This window comes from the organism of the source record quoted next, unplaced genomic scaffold (assembly GCF_019419815.1).
Source record: "Pyrus x bretschneideri cultivar Hongxiangsu unplaced genomic scaffold, Pyrus_bretschneideri_v1 Contig7, whole genome shotgun sequence".
NCBI lineage: Eukaryota > Viridiplantae > Streptophyta > Magnoliopsida > Rosales > Rosaceae > Pyrus > Pyrus x bretschneideri.
Window position 1 is genome coordinate 10492391 of NW_025999809.1, and position 22798 is coordinate 10515188.

Genomic DNA, 22798 nt, shown 5'->3' on the forward strand with positions numbered 1-22798 from the left:
CTTCCAAGGTTTTAGTGAGCTTTGTCTCGATGTTTTGTGCTCGTATACAGGTTTAGTGACAAGGCATATGGTTCGAGTTAAGCGACGCTTATTTTTGCGTACCTACGACATGTAAATTTTTCATGTATTATTGTAAACTTCCAAGTCCAACCAATAGCATTTTCATTTACCGAAATTAGGGATCAACTGTAGGACACTTGTTTTAACTTTCCAATTTCTAGCCCTTTGAAATCAGCAGTAAAGAAACTCAGAAATGAACTTTTCTTTAGTGTGCATAATTCCTAGTAATACCAGCCTCTCCATGTATGTTTACTTATTTTTGTTACTAGAATGGGCCAGAAGCTCAAAACCTAAAAACTGCAACGAACTAAGGTCTCGTTTGGGATTGTTTATATAGGAAACAAAGCGATTTTATTTGAAGAGCGCAATATTTTTTTATTTATTAAAATCTCAAGTGTTTCCTGGAAAGCATTTGAAAGTGATTATTGAAGAAGCATATGCTGAGTGCTTCTCTAGAAAGCATTTTTGGATCCATAACCACTTTTTATTTCTTATGTCGAACGATGTTAAAAGCACTTTTTTTTAGGGAACTTTAACGAAAAACTTCTGGTATTATTTATTTTAACGAAAAACCATATTTTCACACTAAAAAGTCAATCCTGATACTACTCACTTTACATTTTATTTTGTCGTTATCGTTAAAACTCATAGTTTTCAAACCATTTTTATTAGTTTTCCATTTTTTTTAACCCTTTTAGAAGTAGTCCAATGAGACAATACACACAACATGTGAGATTTGGAAATTCCTCACCCAAAAATAGCATGAGGGTTTAACCCACAATTGAACAAGTTATGTTTCCTTACAAGGGGATAGATTTCTACAATATGAAGCATAAACAAGATGGGATATATATGCAAGTTATGTTTCCTATTTTTTTTTTGGATGCCTGCCAACCAGTAAAAAACAAATAACTCCTCAAGAAATAGAAGTTTTGGATTACCAAGAGGGGAAGAAGCTCCCTTGTTTCATACATTTAGGTGCACTACCACATATGAACCAACACCACTAAAATATAAAATAAATTAGCTAGCCACCTGAATAACACTTATGAGGAATGTAGAATAAAATTTTTGAAATGCCAATAACACTTCCCATAAAAATAATAGATCCTTTTTATTTTTATTTTTTTTATTTGGCCCAATTTTTTTATTTTTATAAATAGCTAAGCCTAGGCAATAGGCATGCACTGTGGTTGGTGTTGAGGGGCCAAAACCCCACCTTTCATGAATTGCCAAGCAAGGACTAAATGATAAATTTACAAGTGGGAATTTAACTTGTCATTCTCTCATTGGCTGCCTATGATCGACCTTCGTAATTTACACAAGGTTCTCTCTCTGGACCATATCAAACCCTAATTAGTCATTCACAAACGGACATGGATCCTTTCCAAATCCATGTATCCTAATTCTAAGGATTCATCAATTTGGATCATTGAAATTTGATTCAACGGTTACAAATAGGAGAACACTTTAAAAATTATAATAAATTTAACCGTTGAATCAAATTTTAATAGTCTGAATTGATGAATTCCTAGAATTAGAATTATGATACATGCATCTGAAGGATCCATGTCCTAGCAACCCTCAAAACCCTAGATTAAAAAGGGTTCTGTTTTGTGTTATTTTAACGTGGACCCCCACTTTGACCTTGCTTATGTGGGACCAGGGCATTAGAATAATAGAATGGGGTAGCTGGTGGCAAGTAAATCAAAGCCGTCCATGTAGAGGATAATGGATGGGCACTATATATTTATCGAATTTTTGTAGTCGGTTCAGGCGCACACCGGTGAGGTTGCCGGTGGGCTGGTTTGGTGACGTTGAAAGGTGCGGAAATGCATAACCAAATAATGTCAGCTAAAGAGATCCAAATTTTATACTATTTTTTTTTAAGATTATATGATGTGACGGATGATACTTAAATTTCTTCTTTAAATCATTAAAAAAAGTTAAAATTTTATCCGCATCATATGAATAGTGTACAAATTTGATCTTTCTAGCATTTTCTTGTCAAAGTGTCATGTGTGCAAATCAGCAAAACGTTATCATAATAATAAGGACTGAAACATATGGAATTATTATAAAATTGTACTAAGGACACCTCATTTTTTGCATAATTTAACTAGAGGTACATTCGTAAGCTTGGAAGGCTGGAATTAAAAAAAAAAACCCTAATGTCATGGACAGATGCTTAAATTATATATTACATGTGTGACATATAATATGGTGTTATTAAACCAAACGTATAAATAAAGTTTTGTTGAATTTTGTATAATTATAATAGTTAATTATGCGCCTGCTTCACATGGTCTAGGGATTCTTGTGGGAAGACAAAAACCCAGTAGAGAACCGCGCAGAGAATCCCAGTTTAATTTTGTTCTCTTGTGGGAGGGAGTGGGAGAGCTTGTCATGCAAGAACGTGGGGGCAAGCGTTTGTCTGAAAGCCAGTCAATATGTAATGAATTATCAAATTAAAACAATAGGGATTTTACAGATTATATTACTTAAATCTTAATTAAGACCCTTTTGTTTTTAGGATACCCAGTTGAACTGGTCCTTAGAAGTCAGTTGGGGTCTTATTTTTTACAACAGGGTGGATAGGGCAGTAGCACTTACTTAATGTGGTGATTTGTTAAGTCAGGAAGAATTATTTTTTGTCAAAATAGTCGTTCAACGTGTGCGTATGAAATATTTTGAATCATTGAGTTAGTTAGTTTGAGACTTATAAGTGTGAACTGTGAATTTGTAACTTATCGTGAGATTCACATCTATCAATCAATGTCAATAGTCATTCAAGACGTATCAATGACTTTAAATGATTGAATTAGCTGATTTGAGACTTATCTGTTCAAATTGTAAATTATCAATTGATATGATGCTCACCGTGTGATTCACAACCATCAACCACTATCAATTGTATCTTGTGATTACGTGAATAACTAACCCTCTACGGCTCTACCACTTGTTAGGTTGACAAGTAGACTTGTCGGTCGAATTCAAATTTTAGTTCCACCTCTTATGGTAGTGAGTGACACAGTGTGAACGTGTGCCACAGGAGATATAGAAAGTAAAGTAGGAAGAAATACGGATCGCAAAAGTGGTGTTATAAAGAAGGATAGTGCTATCCTGGCACTGAATTATTTTTACTTCTTATATATTTTTTAGGAGAAATATTATTGGCACTTCAAAATTCTCATTTTACACTCCTTATAAGTATACTTTTTTTCCTAATATAGAAAGTTTAGAGTGTAAAATGAGATTTTTGGAGTGCTAATAACAATTTTCTTTCTTAATTTTAGATCATCAGATCGAAAAGATTGAAAAATAACAATGATTATAAAACAAAAGTATATAAAAGATAAAAATAAATGTGTAAATAACATTATCCAAAAAGAATTCAAAAGCCAAAAAGCTCCAAGTGCCCTTGAGAGAGAGAGAGAGAGAGCCGGTTACCTTTACCTTTGGTAGATTCTGAAAATGTCTAATCAATCATATATGAGGCCGGTGATGCCCTCAATGATGTCGTTAGTCCATTATATTTGAAAGAGATCTCTCTTTTTAAATCTCAAAAACTAAATTATCTGAATTTTTGAAATTTGATCAAATAATAAAAAATTATTATAACTTTTTAAAATTTTTACCAACTTCTTTATTTTTAATTATTGAATTAAATTTTAAATACCCGAATGACTTAACATTTGACCGGATCTCTTCCCATTATATTTGTCTCCAAACCTTTTCTTTTGGTGGAAAAGTCCGTAACCCAAAATACGTCTAATCAAACGTGATATTAATCCATATGATACATACTTATTATGTTACTTGTTTCGCACCATTTTTGATCTTTGAAGTGGTCTTACAAGACTCCAAAAAGGAGCCCGACTTTTGGACCAAACAGAAGGCACTTTATCTGACCTATTACAACAAATACATATAGAATCAAATTAACCTTATAATAAACATACTTCATTACGATTCTAATCCTAATCTTGTCCTTCATCATTCCAACATTTTATATTAGAGCTCAGTTTATATGTCTCAGTTTCATCATAATCACCTTTTCAAAACGCTAATCATACTTTTTGTCTTTATTTGAAAAAAATTAACTAGTTAATCATACTCTAGAGTCCTTGATTAATTCAGCTGATTATTCAAAACCCGCATATGAAGTTTTATATTGTGGAATGAAGATGAACTTTAAAGTCGTTGCCAAAAACAACTACAACTTTTCTGGAAATTAGATTGGCTTCTGAAACAGTTGAGAAATGTAAGGGAAACCCTCAAGTTTGAACCCCATCGGCGTGGCATTTTTACGGCAGGAGAGGCTCCATCTTGGTGGTCAGACTAGGAGAGGCACCGTCTCGGTGGTCAAACTAGGAGAGGCTCCACCTCGGTGGCAGGAATAGCTCCATCTTGGTTTGGCCATCTATTACGTTGAAGGTTATTTGATTTGAAGACCTCCTGATATTTATCAACAACATCCTCTTTAAAATTTGTATTGTTTCATACCCCTTTGGGATTAACATTTAAAAGGTCATGATGTAGTAGTAACAATAATTTCGATATTACCATTATACCATATATTGATGTTTTTCTTTCGATTTATAAAGGTAACTTGTCATTGTTCTAAAAAAAAAAACAAAACAATAAATTGTAATAAAACATGTTCAACGAGCTTCCTCCTCGTAGTTCTTTGCTAAGTGTAGGGATCAACTCTTACTCAACAAAATGAGACAATGATCACAATCACCCAAAAAAAAAAAAAAAGCCAGATTGCATGTGTGATATAATTTGTATAAAGGTCACATGAGTACAACCAACTAGTTAAGATCTCATTTAAAAATAAATGTAAAATGATTGAAGAGGTCTAAAATGTACTAAACCCTAATGTAATAGTTGAATTCTCTAGTATATGGGTATATAGCTTACATGCACTTAAACCCTTCAATGATAGTGTGTTAGTGTAATTATAAGATATGCTTACGAGACAAGACAATACAACATTCCCCCCATAAACTCGTTTCTTGAGAAATGCTAAAGAGACTCTTAAAAGTGGGACTCTGTATGAACTTTCTACCACCTCTTGAGAAATGCTAATTAGGAGACTCAAAAGTGGGACTCTCTATCACCTCATATTTTTTACACAATGTTTTATAATGTTGGCACAGAAGTTAACGTTAAACTGTAAGGTGACAAAGAGTTCATGAAGAGTCTCATTTTGAGAGAGTCTCATTTCTCCTCATTTCTTTGAGGGTTGGGCGGGTACTAATAAGCACCACATGATCACCATCAAAGATAGATGTTATATTTGTCGATTTGCTCCATGAACTTGTATGAAGTTGCCAATTTCCCCCTTGAACTTTAATTTTAGCTGATTACCCCCTTGAACTTTTATAATTAGCCAATTTCCCCATTGAACTTCAATTTTAGCCGATTATCCCACTAACCTTTTATAAATAGCCATTCCCCCCCCCCCTTGGCGTTAGATTTTTAAAAATTCCATCCATCTTGATCACGAAAACAACTATATGAGTGCAAAAAGAATGAAAAAATAGATGGATGAAAAATTGAATGAAACCTTTTAAAATCTAACGGCAAGGGGGGAATTGGCTAATCATAAAAGTTCAGGGGACAATTAACTAAAATTAAAGTTCAAGGGGGAAATTGACTAATTAAAAATGTTCAAGAGGGTAATCGACTAAAATTAAAATTTAAGGGAAAAATTGACAGCTCCATACAAATTTAGGGACAAATCAACAAAAGAAGAATGAAGGCAACTCAAATTTGAAAGAAACGAAGAATAGTTGTTCAAGTTTCGAAACGTTCCTCCGAGAAATGCGGATACTTGCCGCCTCTTTACTTTCCTATCACTTGTTTCTGAAACAAAGGAAAGGATTTTTTTTTTAATTTTTTTGGTAAAGGTCTTTCTTTTATTTTTATGACAGAGAAAATACACATAATATTAAATTAACAAGTAAAAAACAAGCACTACAGTTAGCTCGATGATAATTAATTTGTCATTAGTTATTCGGCAATTTCATATTAAACTCTCTCTCTATCTTTCTTTTGTTGCGTATGGAGAAGAGCTGTTTTGTATGAAAAGTCAGCTGCCTCTCGAGTCTTGATCTACTCCATTTCTTCGTTCCAAACAATTCTCTCCTTCATCATAACTTTGTTTTTGAGAAGAACAAAAGAATCCAACATCAGCCTTCAAAAACCACATCTTTGCTCTCCTGCTCCTAATAATCAAAACCTTTTTTTTTTCGCATATCAGTCTATTGCGAATTTTTCATTGATTTTACAGTGAAATCTCAACTTCCTCCGTCTACTTAATAAATTAGAAGGCACCCAAATACGAAGGCCAAGAATTGCATGCCCTGTAGTTCTCTTTTGGTGCAGATTTAACCTCCCAATACTACAACAATAGGGTTCAAATGACATACTTGAACTTGAAGCTGCAACTTTTGCCTTAAGAGTGTATATTATCATGTGCAGCTTGTTCATGCCAATTACTAGGATGGAGAATTATCAAGGTGATTTAACCGACATACTAAGAGCTGGTACAACTACTGCTAACGTTGGAGCTTATCCGTCTGATCATCAAGAACCTCAGACCGACACGTGGCACTTCCCATCTGATCATCACATGATATTTCCATCATCTTCATTAGCCATGGAAGAAGAAGAAGCTAAGGACAACTTTGGCGATCCATTTTCGTCGTACATGCGCGATCCGCTTCTTAACGAGCTAGACATATCAAGCTCCAGCCTTTTCAGCAGCCCCAGTTGTACAGCTCGTGTGGAGGAAGGTGTCACAACTACTAATTTTGGTGGCGGTGGCGGTCATCATGTACTTAGTCTTGGGCATCACAACCATCAAAGTGGTGGTGTTGTGGTTGATGGAGATCCAATAAAGAGGCCTTGCAACATATTTTCACAGATGCTACAGATCTCTCCAAGTGCAAAGGTACGCATGTCGCCGCGTGATTCGCCGGTGATCGGTGGAGCAGTGTCGTCGTCTCCTAGGGGGATAAAAACCTCACCAGATTCTGCTGCCATGGTTGCAAGCGACATGATTATTAATGGGAACAGCTCATCGGCAGCAACAGGTTGCTTGCTCGGGAACACCGGGATGCAGATCTCATCTCCACGGAATCCGGGGATCAAGCGAAGGTGAGGACCCATGAGAGAGCATTTAATATTTCTTACAACTTGACCATGATTCCATGAATTAATTATTCTAATTAGTACTTAATTTCTGCTATATAAATTAATCCTGATTAGTAGTTAAGTTTACATTATCAGTATCATCATCATCATCATCATCATTTTATAGATCAACAACCTTGATGACAAAGTGCCTTTATGCAACTTGGGTTTTGATTTATACATGGTGAAGATCTAACAATAGGGTTTGTTATTTAAAGCATTTCTAAGTTATTATTAATACAAATATGATTTAGGGTGTAATCAAGTTAGTTAGAGCGATATATATGCAGAAAAAAACATATACATATATGTATATGCTTTATGCACTCAAGTTCGAGTCCCTGTTCCTGTAATTTAGATAAATTTTAATTGACTGTTGCTTGTATAAAAGAAAATATATCAATATTCTTAGGTTTGACTAGCTCTAAAGTCTTCAGTCTTGAAGAGGGAGTAGCTCTCTAAGACTGTTTTCCAGGTGAGATTGATAAGTAGTGTCAAGTGCCAACATTACTAATTAGCATATAGATACCTAAACACGATATGCATCTTTGTCTTTTTGGGGTTTAATCAAACCTCGAAAAGGTATGGGGCTTTGCTTTGTGTCACAATAACAATCACACACTTAGCTTTCATCTTTTATATATCTGGGAACTACTTTTTCTACCCCAATCCACACCGCCTGAAAGGATCGATCACTGCTTTTCGATTGGTATTGGTCTCCTTTGGAATATACCATCTATTACTTCATCCTTTCAATTTCAACAAAAACAGGGATAGAAAATGAGATATTTCATTCGCTCCCACCAATCTAATTTAAATAGTGTGTTTAACTTTTACGTAAGATATTTAATCATACTTAATTATCTTTAATTATCTATATGAGCAGGAAGAGCCAGGCAAAGAAGGTGGTGTGCATTCCAGCGCCAGCGGCTGCAAACAGCAGGCCTACTGGAGAAGTAGTTCCGTCTGATCTGTGGGCATGGAGAAAGTACGGTCAGAAACCCATCAAAGGGTCACCTTTTCCAAGGTTAGTAAGTTTCACTTGTCATCATTTTTCTATATACTAGAAAAAAGTTTCACATTCACTTGTCATATAATCAGTGTTTTAAAAGGCTCGCCTCAAGGCGCGTCTAGGCGGCCTTTGAGGCTGGGTGTCAGTGTTCCTACCTTTGTTTTGAGGGAGTGAGCTGAAGGCTTTGCCGGAGCGCGTCTGGGTGGCGGAGGTGCGCCTCATGGCGTTCATTTGGGCATTGTTATTCTTCAAAATCCAGGTTTTCCGAAATGTTTTATGCCATTCTAGTTTCAACGAAGAAGAACGAGAGACTTTCTCTCTCCAAATCCCATAAATTTTCATAATAATTACTCCACTCAGCCTTTATTTCATTTTAAATACCCTCTAAAAACTCCACTCAACCCTTTATTTTCGCCATTTATTTCATTTTAAATACCCTATAAATACTTCACCTCATTTATTTCATTTTAAATACCCTATAAATACTCCACTCAAACTTTTATTTTCTTTAAATTCCCATAATTATTGCTTTATATCATTTTAAATACCCTATACTACTCCACTCAACCTTTATTTCCTTTTAAATTACTTATAATTGCAACATTCAACCTTTATTTTGCTTGAAATTTTCCTATAATTGTGACCGTTCATCCTTACTTTCCTTGAAGTTCACTATAATTGCCTACAATAAAATAAATAATTATAACATTTTGAGACTATATGACATAGTTTCCAAGTACAACTAGACTTAGTAATAAAGAAGATGATATTATCTTTGATTTAGATATAGTTATATTTGTTTTTACAAGGTATTATATTGTTATAAATATACTTATATATAATATATATTAAAATTTTAGGTTCCGTGAGGTGTTGGGCTATCCATTGGATGCCTCGACCACGCCCCCACCTTTTAATACATTGCATATAATAAAAAGTTCCTATGTAAGTAAAACTAAGGATTTGGATTGCATATCTCACTGACAACCATGAGGGGTTGTGTCTCCTTTTCTTTGATCATATCTACCCACTTAATTCAAAATTCTAAGTAGGGTTTTAATGCATTACGAGTGAAGTGCCCTTATATTAGTCCGATAAAAAAATTTGTGCTTTGGAGTATGAGAATCTTTTGGAATTTTGATCGTTAGATCATAATTTCTGTAATTTTTTAATAAAGATTTAACGGTTTAAATGTTTGGATTATCCCATACTCCGTAGCACCATAGGAGTCCCTAGTCTGAGTAGAGAGTGAAGTGGAAAATTAGGCTAGGGTAAAATAGGTTTTTTCGCACTCTCATAAATTTTCTTTTATAGAACTGATTTTCGTACAATTTTTTCTTTACATGTATAGCACATATTTATTTATTTATGGCACTTGATAGAATAAAGAATCAAAGAGAACTAAATAAATTAAAGTGCACCCAAAAAAATAATGTCGAAAATCATTTCCTATCAAAACTCTAAACACGTACCTTTATTTTATTTTGAATGTGTTGGAAAAATAGGGTCTAATTGCTATATTAAATCACATGAAAAATCAAGAAATAATTTATGCAATTATATGTCAAACTAATGCATGCACATGAGTAACTAATGCTAAATGAACATGACATGATGGATAAGAAAAACATAGAAAATACGGTTGAGGCAAGTGTTGGACACTTTGTCCTTAAGATAAGTTTACGCCCCACTACGGTGCTCATGGTTGTTCGGCGCATGTCTCCCAAGATACAACAACCACGTCCTTGTAATAGTAGCACTCCAAATCATAAGGCTCCATGAATCACGATTGTGTTGAAAACTCTCTCATATGAACTCAATGAGACTCTAATATTTTGTGCATTCTATGTATGATTATGTAAACAATGAAAAAAGTTATAATTCTGTGATTGTAGGGGGCTTCCCTATTTATAGAATGTGAGATACCTCATTGGAAAACATGTGACTATTTATGAAGAGTCAAAAGTTGCAACACTTTATTTAAGTAGACATATATTTCTAGCATAAGACTCCACTTCTAATTTCCATTTAATTAATAAATTTAATATAATAATATTATTATTACATTTTCCAACAGAATGATTCTAAAGTACTGAAAGTTTGTGTTCTGAAAAATGTGTGGACAAAAAGAATAGTAAATTCATTATTACTCTATTGCAACTAGCTAGCACAAAAACTCAGCTTTCAGTACCAGTCGATTTTGTAGAATAACCCTTCAATGCGACTATTGTTAGTTGATATGTGATGGAAGCAATATAATCAAAGATTTGATCAACATAATCATCATTATAATCATAATAATCATCTATATATTATCAATGCCATTGAACTTAACTAAATCAGCTTATTTGTTTGATACTACTTGCAGGGGCTACTACAGATGTAGCAGCTCAAAGGGTTGCCCAGCAAGAAAACAAGTAGAGCGTAGCCGGACGGATCCAAACATGTTGGTAATCACCTACACTTCTGAACACAACCATCCATGGCCTACTCAAAGAAATGCCCTAGCTGGCTCAACCAGATCCCAGCCATCCAAAAACGGCGCTGCCGCCGCCTTGAAGGTCTCTCCCAATAGCTCTCATCAGCCTCTTCAAAAGCCAACTAGCCCAACAAAGGAAGAACAAAATGAGAATATGAATGATGATAACCATGTGTGTCCAACAGTTATCACCGCTGGAAGTGCTTCAACAGTGAAGGAAGAATTTGAGGGCATTGAGAAGCAATTAGAGCTTGATCTTCATCACCAGCACTTAGGGTTTGCTTATAGACCATCAATGCCTGATGAGCAGTCCAACCAGTCTCACCATCCTGAGGACTTCTTTGCTGATTTAGGAGAAATTGAGGCTGACCCACTAAACCTCTTGTTTTCACAATGTTTCTCAGCGGATGAGCAGCAGCAAAAGGCAGCCAAGGATGCAGCGCCCTTAGATCCATTCAATCTCTTTGATAATTGGTCAGGAGATCACAACACCAACAACACTTCATTTGGTGAAGCTAAGAGGCAGTTATAACAAGGCCAAGACTAATCACCATGAAAAGATATCAATCAACCCCCACTAAACAAGAGTTAAGAGTATACTCTTTTCAAGTTAGTTTTTGTTCTTTCCTTTTGGTGGTGCAGTTTAAAACCTAGTTCTTGTGGTTTGAATTGAGTTTTACATGTTGGGGTGGGGGGAGATTCTAACTTTTCTACCTTTTTTATAAGTTTTATAATTCTGGGTTCTTGTTATTTACCAGAATCGAGTCACGGATTAGGGAAAGAGAGATGATGTGAAAAGAAGAAAGAGAGAGAGAGAGAGAGAGAGAGAGAGAGAAGGTAGTTGCTTGATTGGGAGCAGAACCAATGAGTCCCACATTCCTTTTGGAATTTTAGTGGATGGGACAGAAAGCTGAGGAACAGAAGGATTCTACAGTGGAAACAAGAACTTCCATCAGAGACATGACTGGAAAGCTCAGTCTCAGTGTGATAGAAGAGATTGATATGAAGATGGGACTTGCCTTTATTATTCATCTTTTAAAGTGGGAGAAATTATTCAACCAGAACCTTTGGTCATGTGGGTTGGCATTCTAAAAGAAAAAAAAAAACCAAACTTTTATTTTTATTGTTTTTGGTAAAGAGAGTGAAGGAAAAAAACGAAACAAAAACTTGAGAAGATGACAAAAGAATCTTAGGAGGAAAGAAAGAATTACTACAAAAACTCTTGACCTTTCTTATCAGTCTAGTCTAGGGATGTGTAATTGTGAGATAAAATACATGCCTTGGGTTCCTCATCTTTCTGTATCCTTTATTAAAGTTATGTGCTTACTTTGGAGATTGCTTACTTAAAGTGTATTACTGTTACTTAATGGAATATTAGATTGTTTATTGCTTTTTCAGAAACAATATTACTAAAAATGTTAGACAAATCATATTTATAGAGAATAGAATTCTCTCATCTCCTAATCTCGCTTTCCTTTAATCTCCTCTTATTTAAACTGTTGCGATTATACCACTTCTACATCTTGTTTTGAATTTTTTATATAGAGAATAAGACAAAAAGAAGAGTGAGAGGAGGAGATGAAAGATGATGGTAATAAGAGGGAAGAGAATCCTACTCCTATTTATAGATCACATATTGTGATGATTAATGGTTGAATTCAACCATCAAATATATAAAATATATTTTAAGTAGATTATCTCTCTCTAACATCACCTAATTACTATTCATGACCGGCTCTTCATGGTGTTTTTTAATCTATGATATACTGCATACGGGTTCCAATAAATCGATCAACCTGGTAGCGGAAGCAACCTTCACTCAGTTTATTGGGAAATGGTGACACCAAGTTCTGTCAAATGGACCAACTTATGTAATATTCTCACATATGCCCCTAACATTTGACACTTGAACAAAGAACAGTCCAAAATGTTCTCCCTTTGTGATTTCACATTCTTGATTGATGGGCTAAGAGTCATTATATGTATACGGAAAATTGGGTGCAACTGTGTTAATGGGAGTGACTGTGATCATGATTTTGAAAAGAAAGAATTGGAGTAATAATTGATGGCATACCATAAAGTTCATGACCATTTACTCCTCCTGAAATGTTTGGTAATTATTTTATTTCAGAGTTGTCTCATCACAAAACAGTCCTACAACATTTGAACATTTATATGCACTTGAGAATGTGATGGTAAAGTTCCACATATCATTAAAGATTAAATCATATAAGGACTTATAAGAGGTTGAACTACTATTTATATTGTCAATTAATTTATAGTAGAACTCCAACTTTCCTCATGATATCATAGCAGGTTGATTAACGGATGAAGCCCAACAGCTACATATGTTCTATGTCACTCTGTTTGTGTTGTCCACGTGTTAAACTTGAAAAATCATTACACTTGAAGGGACTTGTGAGAATGTAAGGACAAAGTCCCATCTCTTTAAGAGACCAAACCACGCAAAAACTTATAAAATGTTAAAACTACTTCTCATATTGCCAATTAGACCTCAACTTTCTTCAACTTCCAGGTAGAGCTTTCTTTTTCTCTAGCTAACACTTCAGAAACTATTCTTTATGACATTTTCTAAGCCCTACTCTAACATTTTGAAGGGGAGCAAAAATAATAATCATCATTCTTAACTTGCATGCACAAAGTTCAAGGATTTTTTTTTTTTTTGTTAAAAATAGTTCTCTACATTATGAGTAAGGAATCGTGATCTCACTTATAATTATTTTATTCACAAGTTAATATCGTCATATCTCTCAAGCTGTAAGGTTTATTTTATTGTGATCGCAAAAGTCATAACTCTAATGAAGCATAAGAATTAAGAAACTTAACAGAATTAAATATGAGAGTATATAAATATTTCTGTGCGTACACTGTTAACTAAGCAAGAAACCTAAGTTGCAGATTCCCTTAATCATGAAACGACTTTTAACGTCTCAAACCTTTGCCACTCAATCTTCATGCCTCTCAGCTAAGTTTTCATCATTTTTGGTTTGAATATGGAGATCTCAACTCAAATTCAATGATTTAGTAGATAAAAAAAAACAAATAATGACTAAATTTGTTCTCTGATTTGCTGGTTTAATTTGTTCTTGGTTTCTAGTGAGTGGTTTGTTAAAAGTGTCATCTGTTTGCTCATTGTTTGTGCAATCTGATTATCAATTTGTATCAGAGTGTTGTTATGCATAAACCCTCCTTTGTTGGTTGGTGATGGTTGTAACCAAAGATTATCTTTGGCCCCTAAATCTGTTTTCGCAAAAAAATAAAGGCTATATGTAAACATTAGTTGATGATTTTATATGGTATGGTACAGTAATAATTCGAAGTTTTGGTGAGAACATGTATTAGTTGGGCTTATCTTTTATATTGTTCGCCCTCTATTATTGTGTGGGACCTATATTTTCACCGTCGGTCTCATCAACCACAATCGTTTTGAACATTACTACATTAGGGTTTGTTGGCCATAAATGACTTTGATTTTGTTGTAAATTTTGGTTTTTATTAATAATACTATTTTTTCATGTAATTAGTTCCATGTCATGTGTGGGTTGTGAATTCAAACATGTAAAAATTTAAAAGTACTATGGAACATATGTAAATATATACTAAAGGTGTTACACTACGGTCTAGTGATATCCATTTTCACTTGTAAGTGGGAGGTTTTAGGTTCGATTTTCGCCAAAGACGAACCAAATTATTATGACTAGCCCATTTTCCCGCCCACTTGTGTAGATAATATATATCGTATATATTAAAAATATATATACTTAAGATTAAAGGTTTTGTTAGTATATATATAGTAGCAAATGTGCAATACATTTCACGATAATTGTATTTAACTATTCTCTTATTCCATAATTCTTAGTAATAATGTAACATGCTACTTAATACTATAGTCTATATATTTCCCTCTTCACTTATAATTAAAAAAAATTAGATTTTAATATCGCAAGTTTATACTAATTTTTTCTCCACTCCTTAATATACATATATATATATTTTTTATTAATAAACTGATTTGACCTGATTTGAAAATGATGATTTGCTTGGCTGTTGAGCTCCATGTTTTCTCCATTTCATATGATAATTGGGAATAAAGTAGAACCATTTTCTGTTTCCAAAAAAAAAAAAAATTGGCCATGCATCAGGGACTTTTGATGGATTCGACGGTGGCCAATGTTTGTTGTGAGTTAACAGTTTAGATAATTATATAACATAGGACATCGTCAATGACTCAAATCATGGAACTTCAAATGAATAAGTGTCAAGGAAATTCCATGTCAGATCATGGCCTAAATGACACTTCTCATGATTACTCCATTAACAAATTAAGATTCTGGTTGGATTGAGAGTATCGCATAAGGTGGCTGGCACTACTTTTAATCTATTTAATAAATAATTTTGCCCACGATCATTAAAGGGTTGGTGCCTTTTTTTTTCATAATAGTGCCTTTACTATAGGTCCCCGACACTGCGTCTCAAATTCAAACCGTCCCACATCTTTCTAGTGTATATTATTAAAGTAGTGATATCTATTGTATTAGAAAATAGAGTTTATTTGTTATTCAGTACTACAGTTTAGTGATATTCTTTTTCACTTGTAAATGTGAGGCCTTAAGTTTGATTGTCGTCAAATACGAATTTAAACTAAATTATTATGGTTAGCTCATTGTGAGACTTTATCCATTCTTCCATCCCTTAGTGTAGATAATATCATATGTATTAAAAAAAGGTAGTGTTATCCACACACACATTTTTACTTCTAACACACCCCTCTCAATTTTCGACTGTTGGATCCAATGAATTGACCAAGATCAATGGCCAGAAATTAACAAAAGTGTGTAGGGGTTAAAAATGGGTGTGAATAGCACTATCCTAAAAAAATTGAGTTTGCTCTAGTACGTTATTTTGATACACTCAATTAAGTTTACGCTTTTTAGCTAAAATGATCCATGAGATTGGCATAACTCTTCATTTTGACCCCTGAGATTTCAAATTGATAGAACTGGTCCATGAGTTTGTCAATTGTCAATCATTTTGGTCGTTTCGTAAAAATATCTGTTAAACAAGGAGAAAATGACAAAAATACCTTGAATTTTTATCAAAACCATTTTGGCCCATTGTTTATTAAATTGAGGGTATTTTTACCATTTTGGTCCTTATTTAATATAGATTTTTCATGAAAGGACCAAAATAATTGACGATGGACAAACTTAGGGACCACTTCTATTGATTTCAAATCTTAGGAAAGCAAGAAGTTATGTCAATCACTAAGACCATTTTGGTTAAAGTGCCTCAAGTTTAATGGTCATGTTCAATTAGGACTTGAGCCATTTGGATTGAGAATTGAGGGTTGGGCCTCTGGTTCTATGGATTAGGCTTGTGTTAATTATACCTTAAATTTAATTTAATATTAACGGCAACTTCTGTTGCGTTTTAAAACAGGAAAAAAAAAAAAAACACTCATGTTCAAGCCTGGTAAAACTCACGGCCCAAAATCTAGAGTCTAACCCAAGTGTACAACAAAGTAGCCCAGATTGCAATAGTCGGCCCTAAATAGCTTCTCTATTTGTTAGGAAAATTGAAGACAGTGCAAGGAGTTGAGCGCTAAGACAATGGAGTATTTTCGAATTCCGTCGATATTTAATTTAATATCTAATCTAACTAAAAGTGTGATAAAAAAAAAAAAAAAAAAAAAAACTGAAAAAACACTACAAAGGTGGAAGATTATCAGCCACAATCAAAGTGTTACGTTGCCAAAAGTTGCAATGAATGAGGAGTTTGTTGGGAACTTATTATTTTCATGGCTTCCTTCATTTCCAGTGGTTCCACATCCTAGTTTGCACTTTGCGGAGCTGGGAAAAGCAAGCTGCAAACATTACAGAAAGATCGGTTGGTCTCTTTCGGAATTGGTGGTTTGGCGAAGATGTACAAATTGAGACCCCTTTTGTTTCTGAACCAGCAGTGCTCGTCCATGGCGGCGATGAGACCTCTGAGACTGATGCGGGTAATGAGCCAAAGGGCTTCACTTTCTTCTTCTGCTGGGAAATGGGAAGGTGGGGTTTCCATGGTGCAGGGTGCTTCCAGAGGAATTGGCCTGGAATTCGTGAGAGCCCTCTTTTTCTTTCCTCTTTTGCTTTATTATACTATATGTGTCTATATAAAATTTCTGAGTTTTTTTATATGTAGCAGATATTCAATGTATATAAATACATACATATATATATATATATATATATATATATGAGATATAATGCTGATTGATTTGGCAAATGGGTTGCTGTGTTTGATGTGGAGAGTATAGCCAGGTTCCGGTTTAGCGGGTTGGGAATGCAGTAAAACTAGAATATGTGATCTTTGTAATGTTTACTGGCACTGGCACATACATGATCCAAAATGTCATGTCCTAGAGTAAATTATCTTCAGTTGCGTTTGAAGATGCCCTGAATAAAACGATAGAATTAAGGTTTGAAGAGGGAAAGATGGGAAAATTTTCGTCTATGGTTCAACGACAATTTGCCAATCTGAATACTTTTCTGTGAGTGTTGTTTATGGCTATCACAATGGTGGAGTTGCATTTATCATTTGAAGATTGGTTTCGCATCTCGCAGAACCTTTGTTACTCTGCAGGATTTCCATGTAATTGATCATCCCTAGACCTCTAGACGATATCTGAGCTCTTGTAATTTGTGTACACGCGTAACAAATTGAAATAGTCATATTATGCCAGGAACAATTCGTACGCACAATTTCTTGTGTAGGTTCTTAAAATGATACAGAGCGACACGTATATAGGTATAGCTATATACTTCAAAGACTATCTAAGCTTTCAAGTCTCAAGACTACGTTCGAATTATGACACTTTTAGCTTTCTACTGCTTGAACAAAGTAATAACATAAGGTTTCCGTAACCATTTCTTCTTAATGATTTGGTTTTGAACTTTTGGTGTGTTATGAGAGACTTGTGAATTTTTCTGCCTCAAAATTGTGACATGCTTCTTTTTCTGTCTTGTACAGGTTAAACAATTGTTGGAGAAGGAGAAGGGTCATGTTGTTGCTACTTGCCGTAATCCTGAGGGGGCAACTGGTCTTCATCATCTGAAAAGCAAATTTGCCGAACGCCTTAGTGTTCTACAATTGGATGTGACCAATGAAAGCACCATAGAGGTTAACATTGTCCAGTTTTCTGCAATTTCATTTTGTTCTTTTGCTCCATTCTGAGGCAAAAGTAACCGTAGAAGTTAGAACAATTCGCCCTTTCCTTTTTCCGGTAACACTTTGGTCAATCAAGTTTAGCTTTTAGTCATGGATGCGTTAATTCCTGTCTGTTGATGGAAAAAAAATTACGTTCTAAAGTTCTAAAGGTTTGTTTATTTATGCATTTCAGCAATCTGCAAAGTCTATCAGCGAAAGATATGGTTCTTTAAACCTTCTAATCAATGCATCTGGGATTCTTTCAATACCTCAAGTATTACAACCAGGTATGCACATTAGTGAGGGATGCATCGACATTTGATTGTCTAATCACGATCTAAACCTGCAATATTTTTCTCACAAGTTAAATCATTTGTTGTCAACGCCGGACTGTCATTTCTATTATTTTACTTCCCAGTACAGAAACGACGTTGAGGAAAGTAGAGAAGTCATCGTTGATGCTTGCTTACGAAGTTAATGCTGTAGGTCCTGTTTTAGTGATCAAGGTATCCTCACTCTAAGCCTCATCCTTCGAACTTGACTTGGTTTTTGAATCAAATGTTTATGGAGAATCTTTGCTTTGTGCAAGCAGCATATGTGGCCTCTCTTAAAGGACGGAGGCGGCTCTGGAACTGTCAGGGATGTTGCAGTTGTGGCCAACTTGAGCGCCAGGGTGGGATCTATAGGGGATAATCGCCTTGGGGGTTGGCATTCTTATCGAGCTTCAAAAACTGCACTTAATCAACGTATGATTTCTTCCTTGTGCTCTCTTAACATCGCATAATTCCCCTACTAGTTTTCGATAGCAACTTAGTCATTCCTCGTATTGTTGTGGATTTGCAGTGACGAGAAATATATCGGTGGAATTTGGCCGGAGGAAGGATCCGATCACATGCATTTTATTGCACCCAGGTACGGTGGACACAGATCTCTCCAAGCCATTTCAGAGAAATGTTCCTGAGAACAAACTTTTCACAACAGAATTCTCAGTACAGAAGCTCTTAAGCATCATTCTCAATGCAAAAAGCCACGATAACGGGAAGTTTTTCGCCTGGGATGGCCAGGAAATTCCGTGGTGACCGTTGAATTATTTCGATATAGGAAAGATGGATAAGTTATTATTGAGTTGAAATATGTAAGCCTTCAATTGATATCAGAAGCACAAACATACATGCCTTTATTGTTTGACCTAAAGTAAATATTTGAACCAAAATCATCGTATGGTTGAAACTATTACAAAATCTTATGGGTTTACAGCTACTGTACTTTTGAGACGAGAGAGTTTAGTCCGCTACGAGATCAGGCATCCTGCAGGCATGAATTTCCTCTTTTCCTCCCCGTCCCTGTAATTGGGGCTGCCGTTTTATAAGTTGTATTCTTGTTGATAAAAAAGGAAACCCGTACTTAGTATGCAGCACTAGAACAACGGAACCTACGCTCTCTTTCCTTATCTGATTCAAGGGGTATCCCTGCTGTTGAGTTATTATGCTTTCATGTCTACAACATAGCACATCCGATTCTTACATAGCCGGCAAACCCCTCCCCTTCACTTGACCAAATCTTCCAGGGCTAACGAGGCTCTTGACAGAAGGATGCCGCGGCATTCAACCTGATGATGTCAAATTTCATGTAGCAAAATTAGAGGATAGAATGTTCATAGAAATTGTTAACAGACTCATTATAAAAAGGCTACAGCTTGACAGACCTTCTGTTTTATAGTTCCCGAGCTTCCACAAGGAGAATACCATATGATCCCATGAAGAAGCACTGAGGCATGCCCCTGTAGAAATATTTTGACTTTGGGCTAGGCATTATAGAAAGATTTTCTATTACTTGCTGCTTCAACTTCATCATCAACCACAACGAAATTATCACCCGCCATAACCAGTTCGGTCTCCCTTGTTGTATTCAATCCAGCTATAACCTGGGTCCTTAGCAACCTGTGTATCACTCATTTTATCTCTCACTTCCCTTGCCTCGTCCCATCTTCCTAAAGAAGAATAAATATTGCCGAGAAGCACATAAGGGGCTGAATTATGTGGGGTCAAGCGGAAGAGTTCATCTGCTGCCCTTTTAGCTAAGCGCACATTAGCATAAACCCTGCAAGAGCTAAGCAAAACCTCCCATATAACTGGATCATCTTTATATGGCATCTCCTCTATTAGGACTTCTGCTTCGTGGAAACGACCAGCACGGCCTAAAGCATCAATAATGCAAGTATAATGATCCAAAACAGGCACCACTCCATGTTCTTGTTCCATTGAATTGAATATGTCAATGCCTTCATCGACCAATCCGGCATGGCTACAAGCAGTCAAAACAGCAACAAAAGTTATACCGTCAGGTTTTTCACCTAATTCAATCATGTCCCTGTAAAGCAGAACGGCCTCATCTCCACGTCCATTTTGTGCATACCCATGTATCATTTCATTCCAAGTAACAGTATTTTTGCTAGGCATCATATCAAAAAAGTTTCGGGCCTCATCCACATCACCACATTTGCAATACATATCAATGAGAGCACTTCCTACAAAGACATCATTCATATATCCATCTTTTGTCATCTGAGCATGAACCTGTTTCCCTTGAAACGAAGAAGATAGCTTTGCACAACAACTCATTACAGTAGCATAAGTGAATTGGGTAGGAAGGATCTCATCTTGCAGCATATGCTTAAAGAAAGTGAAAGCTTCCTTATCTTGAGAATTGAGTGAAAGGCCTGCTAACATAGAGTTCCAACAGACAATATCTAATTCAAGCATACTATGAAATATATGCTTTGCCATTTCTGTCTTACCACACTTTGAATACATGCCAATAAGTCCACTTGCAACATATATATCTGTATGAAAGGCTGCCCTTTGGGAGGCAGCATGAACCTCTTTTCCAGCCTCCAGAAGCCCCATTGCGGCACAGGAGCTAAGGGCAATTGCAAAAGTTGTTCGATCAGGTTGTACATTTTGGAACTGCATTTCCCTGAACAGCTTTATCGCCTCCTCGTGATCACCAGTCTGGAAATATCCAGAGAGAATGGCATTCCATGAACTCACATTTGGACAAGAAATGTTATCAAACATTTTGCGTCCACTTTTTATATCACCAGACTTGACACATGCTGCAAGCAAGTGTATGTAAGTAACCTCATCTGGTTCAAAACAGCAAGATCGCATTCTTTGCAGATATTCTATAGCTTTCTGACTCTGGTGTATCTGGCCATACCCGGCTATCATGACATTCCAAGAAACATTACTAACTTCAGGTAAACTAGCAAAAACCTTCTCGGCACTATTCATATCCGCATTCTTTGCGTACAGATCGAGCAATGAATTGTTCACATGAAGGTCTCCGTCAAATCCAAGTTTAATTGTAAGCCCATGTATTTGTTGTCCGCTCACATTACATGGAATCCCATCATTCTGATCACCAACACCAAACTCGCCACCTCCTCTTTTGGCACAAACACCCAAGATGCTCGACAATGAGATAGAATCAATACGAACCCCTTTCCTACACATCATTCTAAACATTTCCACAGCCTCCATGACTCTGTCCGTCTGCGCTAACCCTCCCATCAAAGCTGTAAAAGTAACCTCATTAGGCTCATCCATGTCAGCAAAAACCTGAACCGCATCCCTAATAAGTCCACATTTTGCATACATCGAGAGTAAAGCATTGGCAACATAGATGTTCTCCTCAAGACCAATTTTGATAACAAGACCATGACATCTCCTACCACGCTCCACATCCAACAACGCTCCACACGCACTAAACACACTCGCCAACGTGAACCGGGTAGGCATGAATCCCTCCAAAATCATCGTATCGTAAACCCCCAATGCCGTTTCTTCTTGCCCATGTCGAACCAAGGCACTAATCAGAGTATTCCACGAAACAGTGTTTCGCTCCGGCATCCTCAAAAACAACTCCTGAGCATCCCCTAAACTCCCAAATTTAGAGTAACCAGCCAATATGGCATTCCAAGAGTACACGTCTGGGTGCGGCATTTTATCAAACACTCTGTCTGCATACTCGATATTGCCGCATTTCGAGTACAACTCGACGAGGCGGTTGGAGAGGAAAGTATTGGAAAAGAGGTCGTTGCTGCGTAGTAGAAAAGCATGAATAAGCCTGCCAGACAAAAGGGATTTCTTGTCTATGCAATTCTGCAGGAGATTTGATAGATATGTTGCTCTGCCTTCCATGCTTTTCGAAGCTTTTTTTTTTTTTTTTTTGAACTATTCAATTGAGAATTTTTAATGAATTTATAAATCTATAGATTTTTTTTATAGAATTTAATTGATTTGCAGATATTCTATATAAAATTTTGATTCAATTCTCTCGAAATCTCGTGAGGAGATGTGTGATTTGTGAATGCTTAAAATACACTACGAAATCTCTCAAATTCCCTCAAATTCCTCAACTTTCTCAAATTCTTTAAAATCAATTTCTAATTAAATACACCTGGAATGTTATAAACTTATTTAAAATCATAATTGAATACACCCGGATTTCTAAAGATTTTAATAAACTATCTTAAAATTCTAATTGAATACAACTTGAATTTCAGAGAATCACTTAAAATCCTGATTGAATATTCTTAAATTCATTAAAAGAATTAAAATCTCTTAAAATTCCAATTGAATACACCTCCTAATACTTTTCAAAGCTTAGAGACGATGAAACTATTCCGTGTGTTCGGACGAGAGATTTTCAATGTGCCGTCAATACAGATCGGTACATAAATATTTTTAACATTTTCAGTAATTGGTGTATCAAGTTGTGTTCTCACCATGATCATGCCACGTCACAGAATCTTAAGAATTGCCACGCAG

General features: G+C 35.6%; 3 protein-coding genes across 4 annotated transcripts; 2 read left to right on the forward strand and 1 right to left on the reverse strand.

The window, feature by feature from the left end:
- The first annotated feature begins 6087 nt into the window (after window positions 1–6087).
- Window positions 6088–12143, forward strand: LOC103945078 (probable WRKY transcription factor 14). 2 transcript variants are annotated; one of them, XR_007254438.1, is made up of 4 exons: window positions 6088–7230; window positions 8153–8293; window positions 10647–11344; window positions 11516–12143. XR_007254438.1 is itself a non-coding variant. In XM_009355596.3 (3 exons), the coding sequence occupies exons 1-3, from the start codon at window positions 6545–6547 to the stop codon at window positions 11287–11289; spliced, it is 1470 nt and encodes a 489-aa protein (XP_009353871.2). In that variant the 5' UTR covers window positions 6089–6544; the 3' UTR covers window positions 11290–12143. The 2 variants fall into 2 exon arrangements, 1 of the variants encoding a protein (XP_009353871.2); XM_009355596.3 differs by having other exon boundaries at window positions 6089–7230; window positions 10647–12143.
- Window positions 12144–16499: 4356 nt separating this feature from the next.
- On the forward strand, window positions 16500–19238 carry LOC103945076 (uncharacterized oxidoreductase C663.09c). Its single transcript, XM_009355594.3, has 6 exons — window positions 16500–16878; window positions 17790–17939; window positions 18160–18253; window positions 18390–18472; window positions 18559–18712; window positions 18810–19238. Exons 1-6 carry the CDS (start codon window positions 16699–16701, stop codon window positions 19043–19045), a joined length of 897 nt encoding a protein of 298 aa, XP_009353869.2. The 5' UTR covers window positions 16500–16698; the 3' UTR covers window positions 19046–19238.
- LOC103945077 (pentatricopeptide repeat-containing protein At4g20770) lies at window positions 19067–22380 on the reverse strand. Its single transcript, XM_009355595.3, has 2 exons — window positions 19672–22380; window positions 19067–19575 (listed from the first exon to the last, which is right to left on the reverse strand). Exon 1 carries the CDS (start codon window positions 22166–22168, stop codon window positions 19838–19840), a length of 2331 nt encoding a protein of 776 aa, XP_009353870.2. The 5' UTR covers window positions 22169–22380; the 3' UTR covers window positions 19067–19575; window positions 19672–19837.
- Between the last annotated feature and the right edge of the window lie 418 nt (window positions 22381–22798).

Coding starts and splice junctions, on each gene's coding strand:
- LOC103945077 (XM_009355595.3), bottom strand. CDS start 22,168: ATGGAAGGCAGAGCAACATATCTATCAAATCTCCTGCAGAATTGCATA.
- LOC103945076 (XM_009355594.3), top strand. CDS start 16,699: ATGTACAAATTGAGACCCCTTTTGTTTCTGAACCAGCAGTGCTCGTCC. Junction 17,940..18,159: donor CCAATGAAAGCACCATAGAG/GTTAACATTGTC, acceptor TATGCATTTCAG/CAATCTGCAAAGTCTATCAG. Junction 18,713..18,809: donor AAAAACTGCACTTAATCAAC/GTATGATTTCTT, acceptor GTGGATTTGCAG/TGACGAGAAATATATCGGTG.
- LOC103945078 (XM_009355596.3), top strand. CDS start 6,545: ATGTGCAGCTTGTTCATGCCAATTACTAGGATGGAGAATTATCAAGGT. Junction 7,231..8,152: donor AATCCGGGGATCAAGCGAAG/GTGAGGACCCAT, acceptor CTATATGAGCAG/GAAGAGCCAGGCAAAGAAGG. Junction 8,294..10,646: donor AAAGGGTCACCTTTTCCAAG/GTTAGTAAGTTT, acceptor TACTACTTGCAG/GGGCTACTACAGATGTAGCA.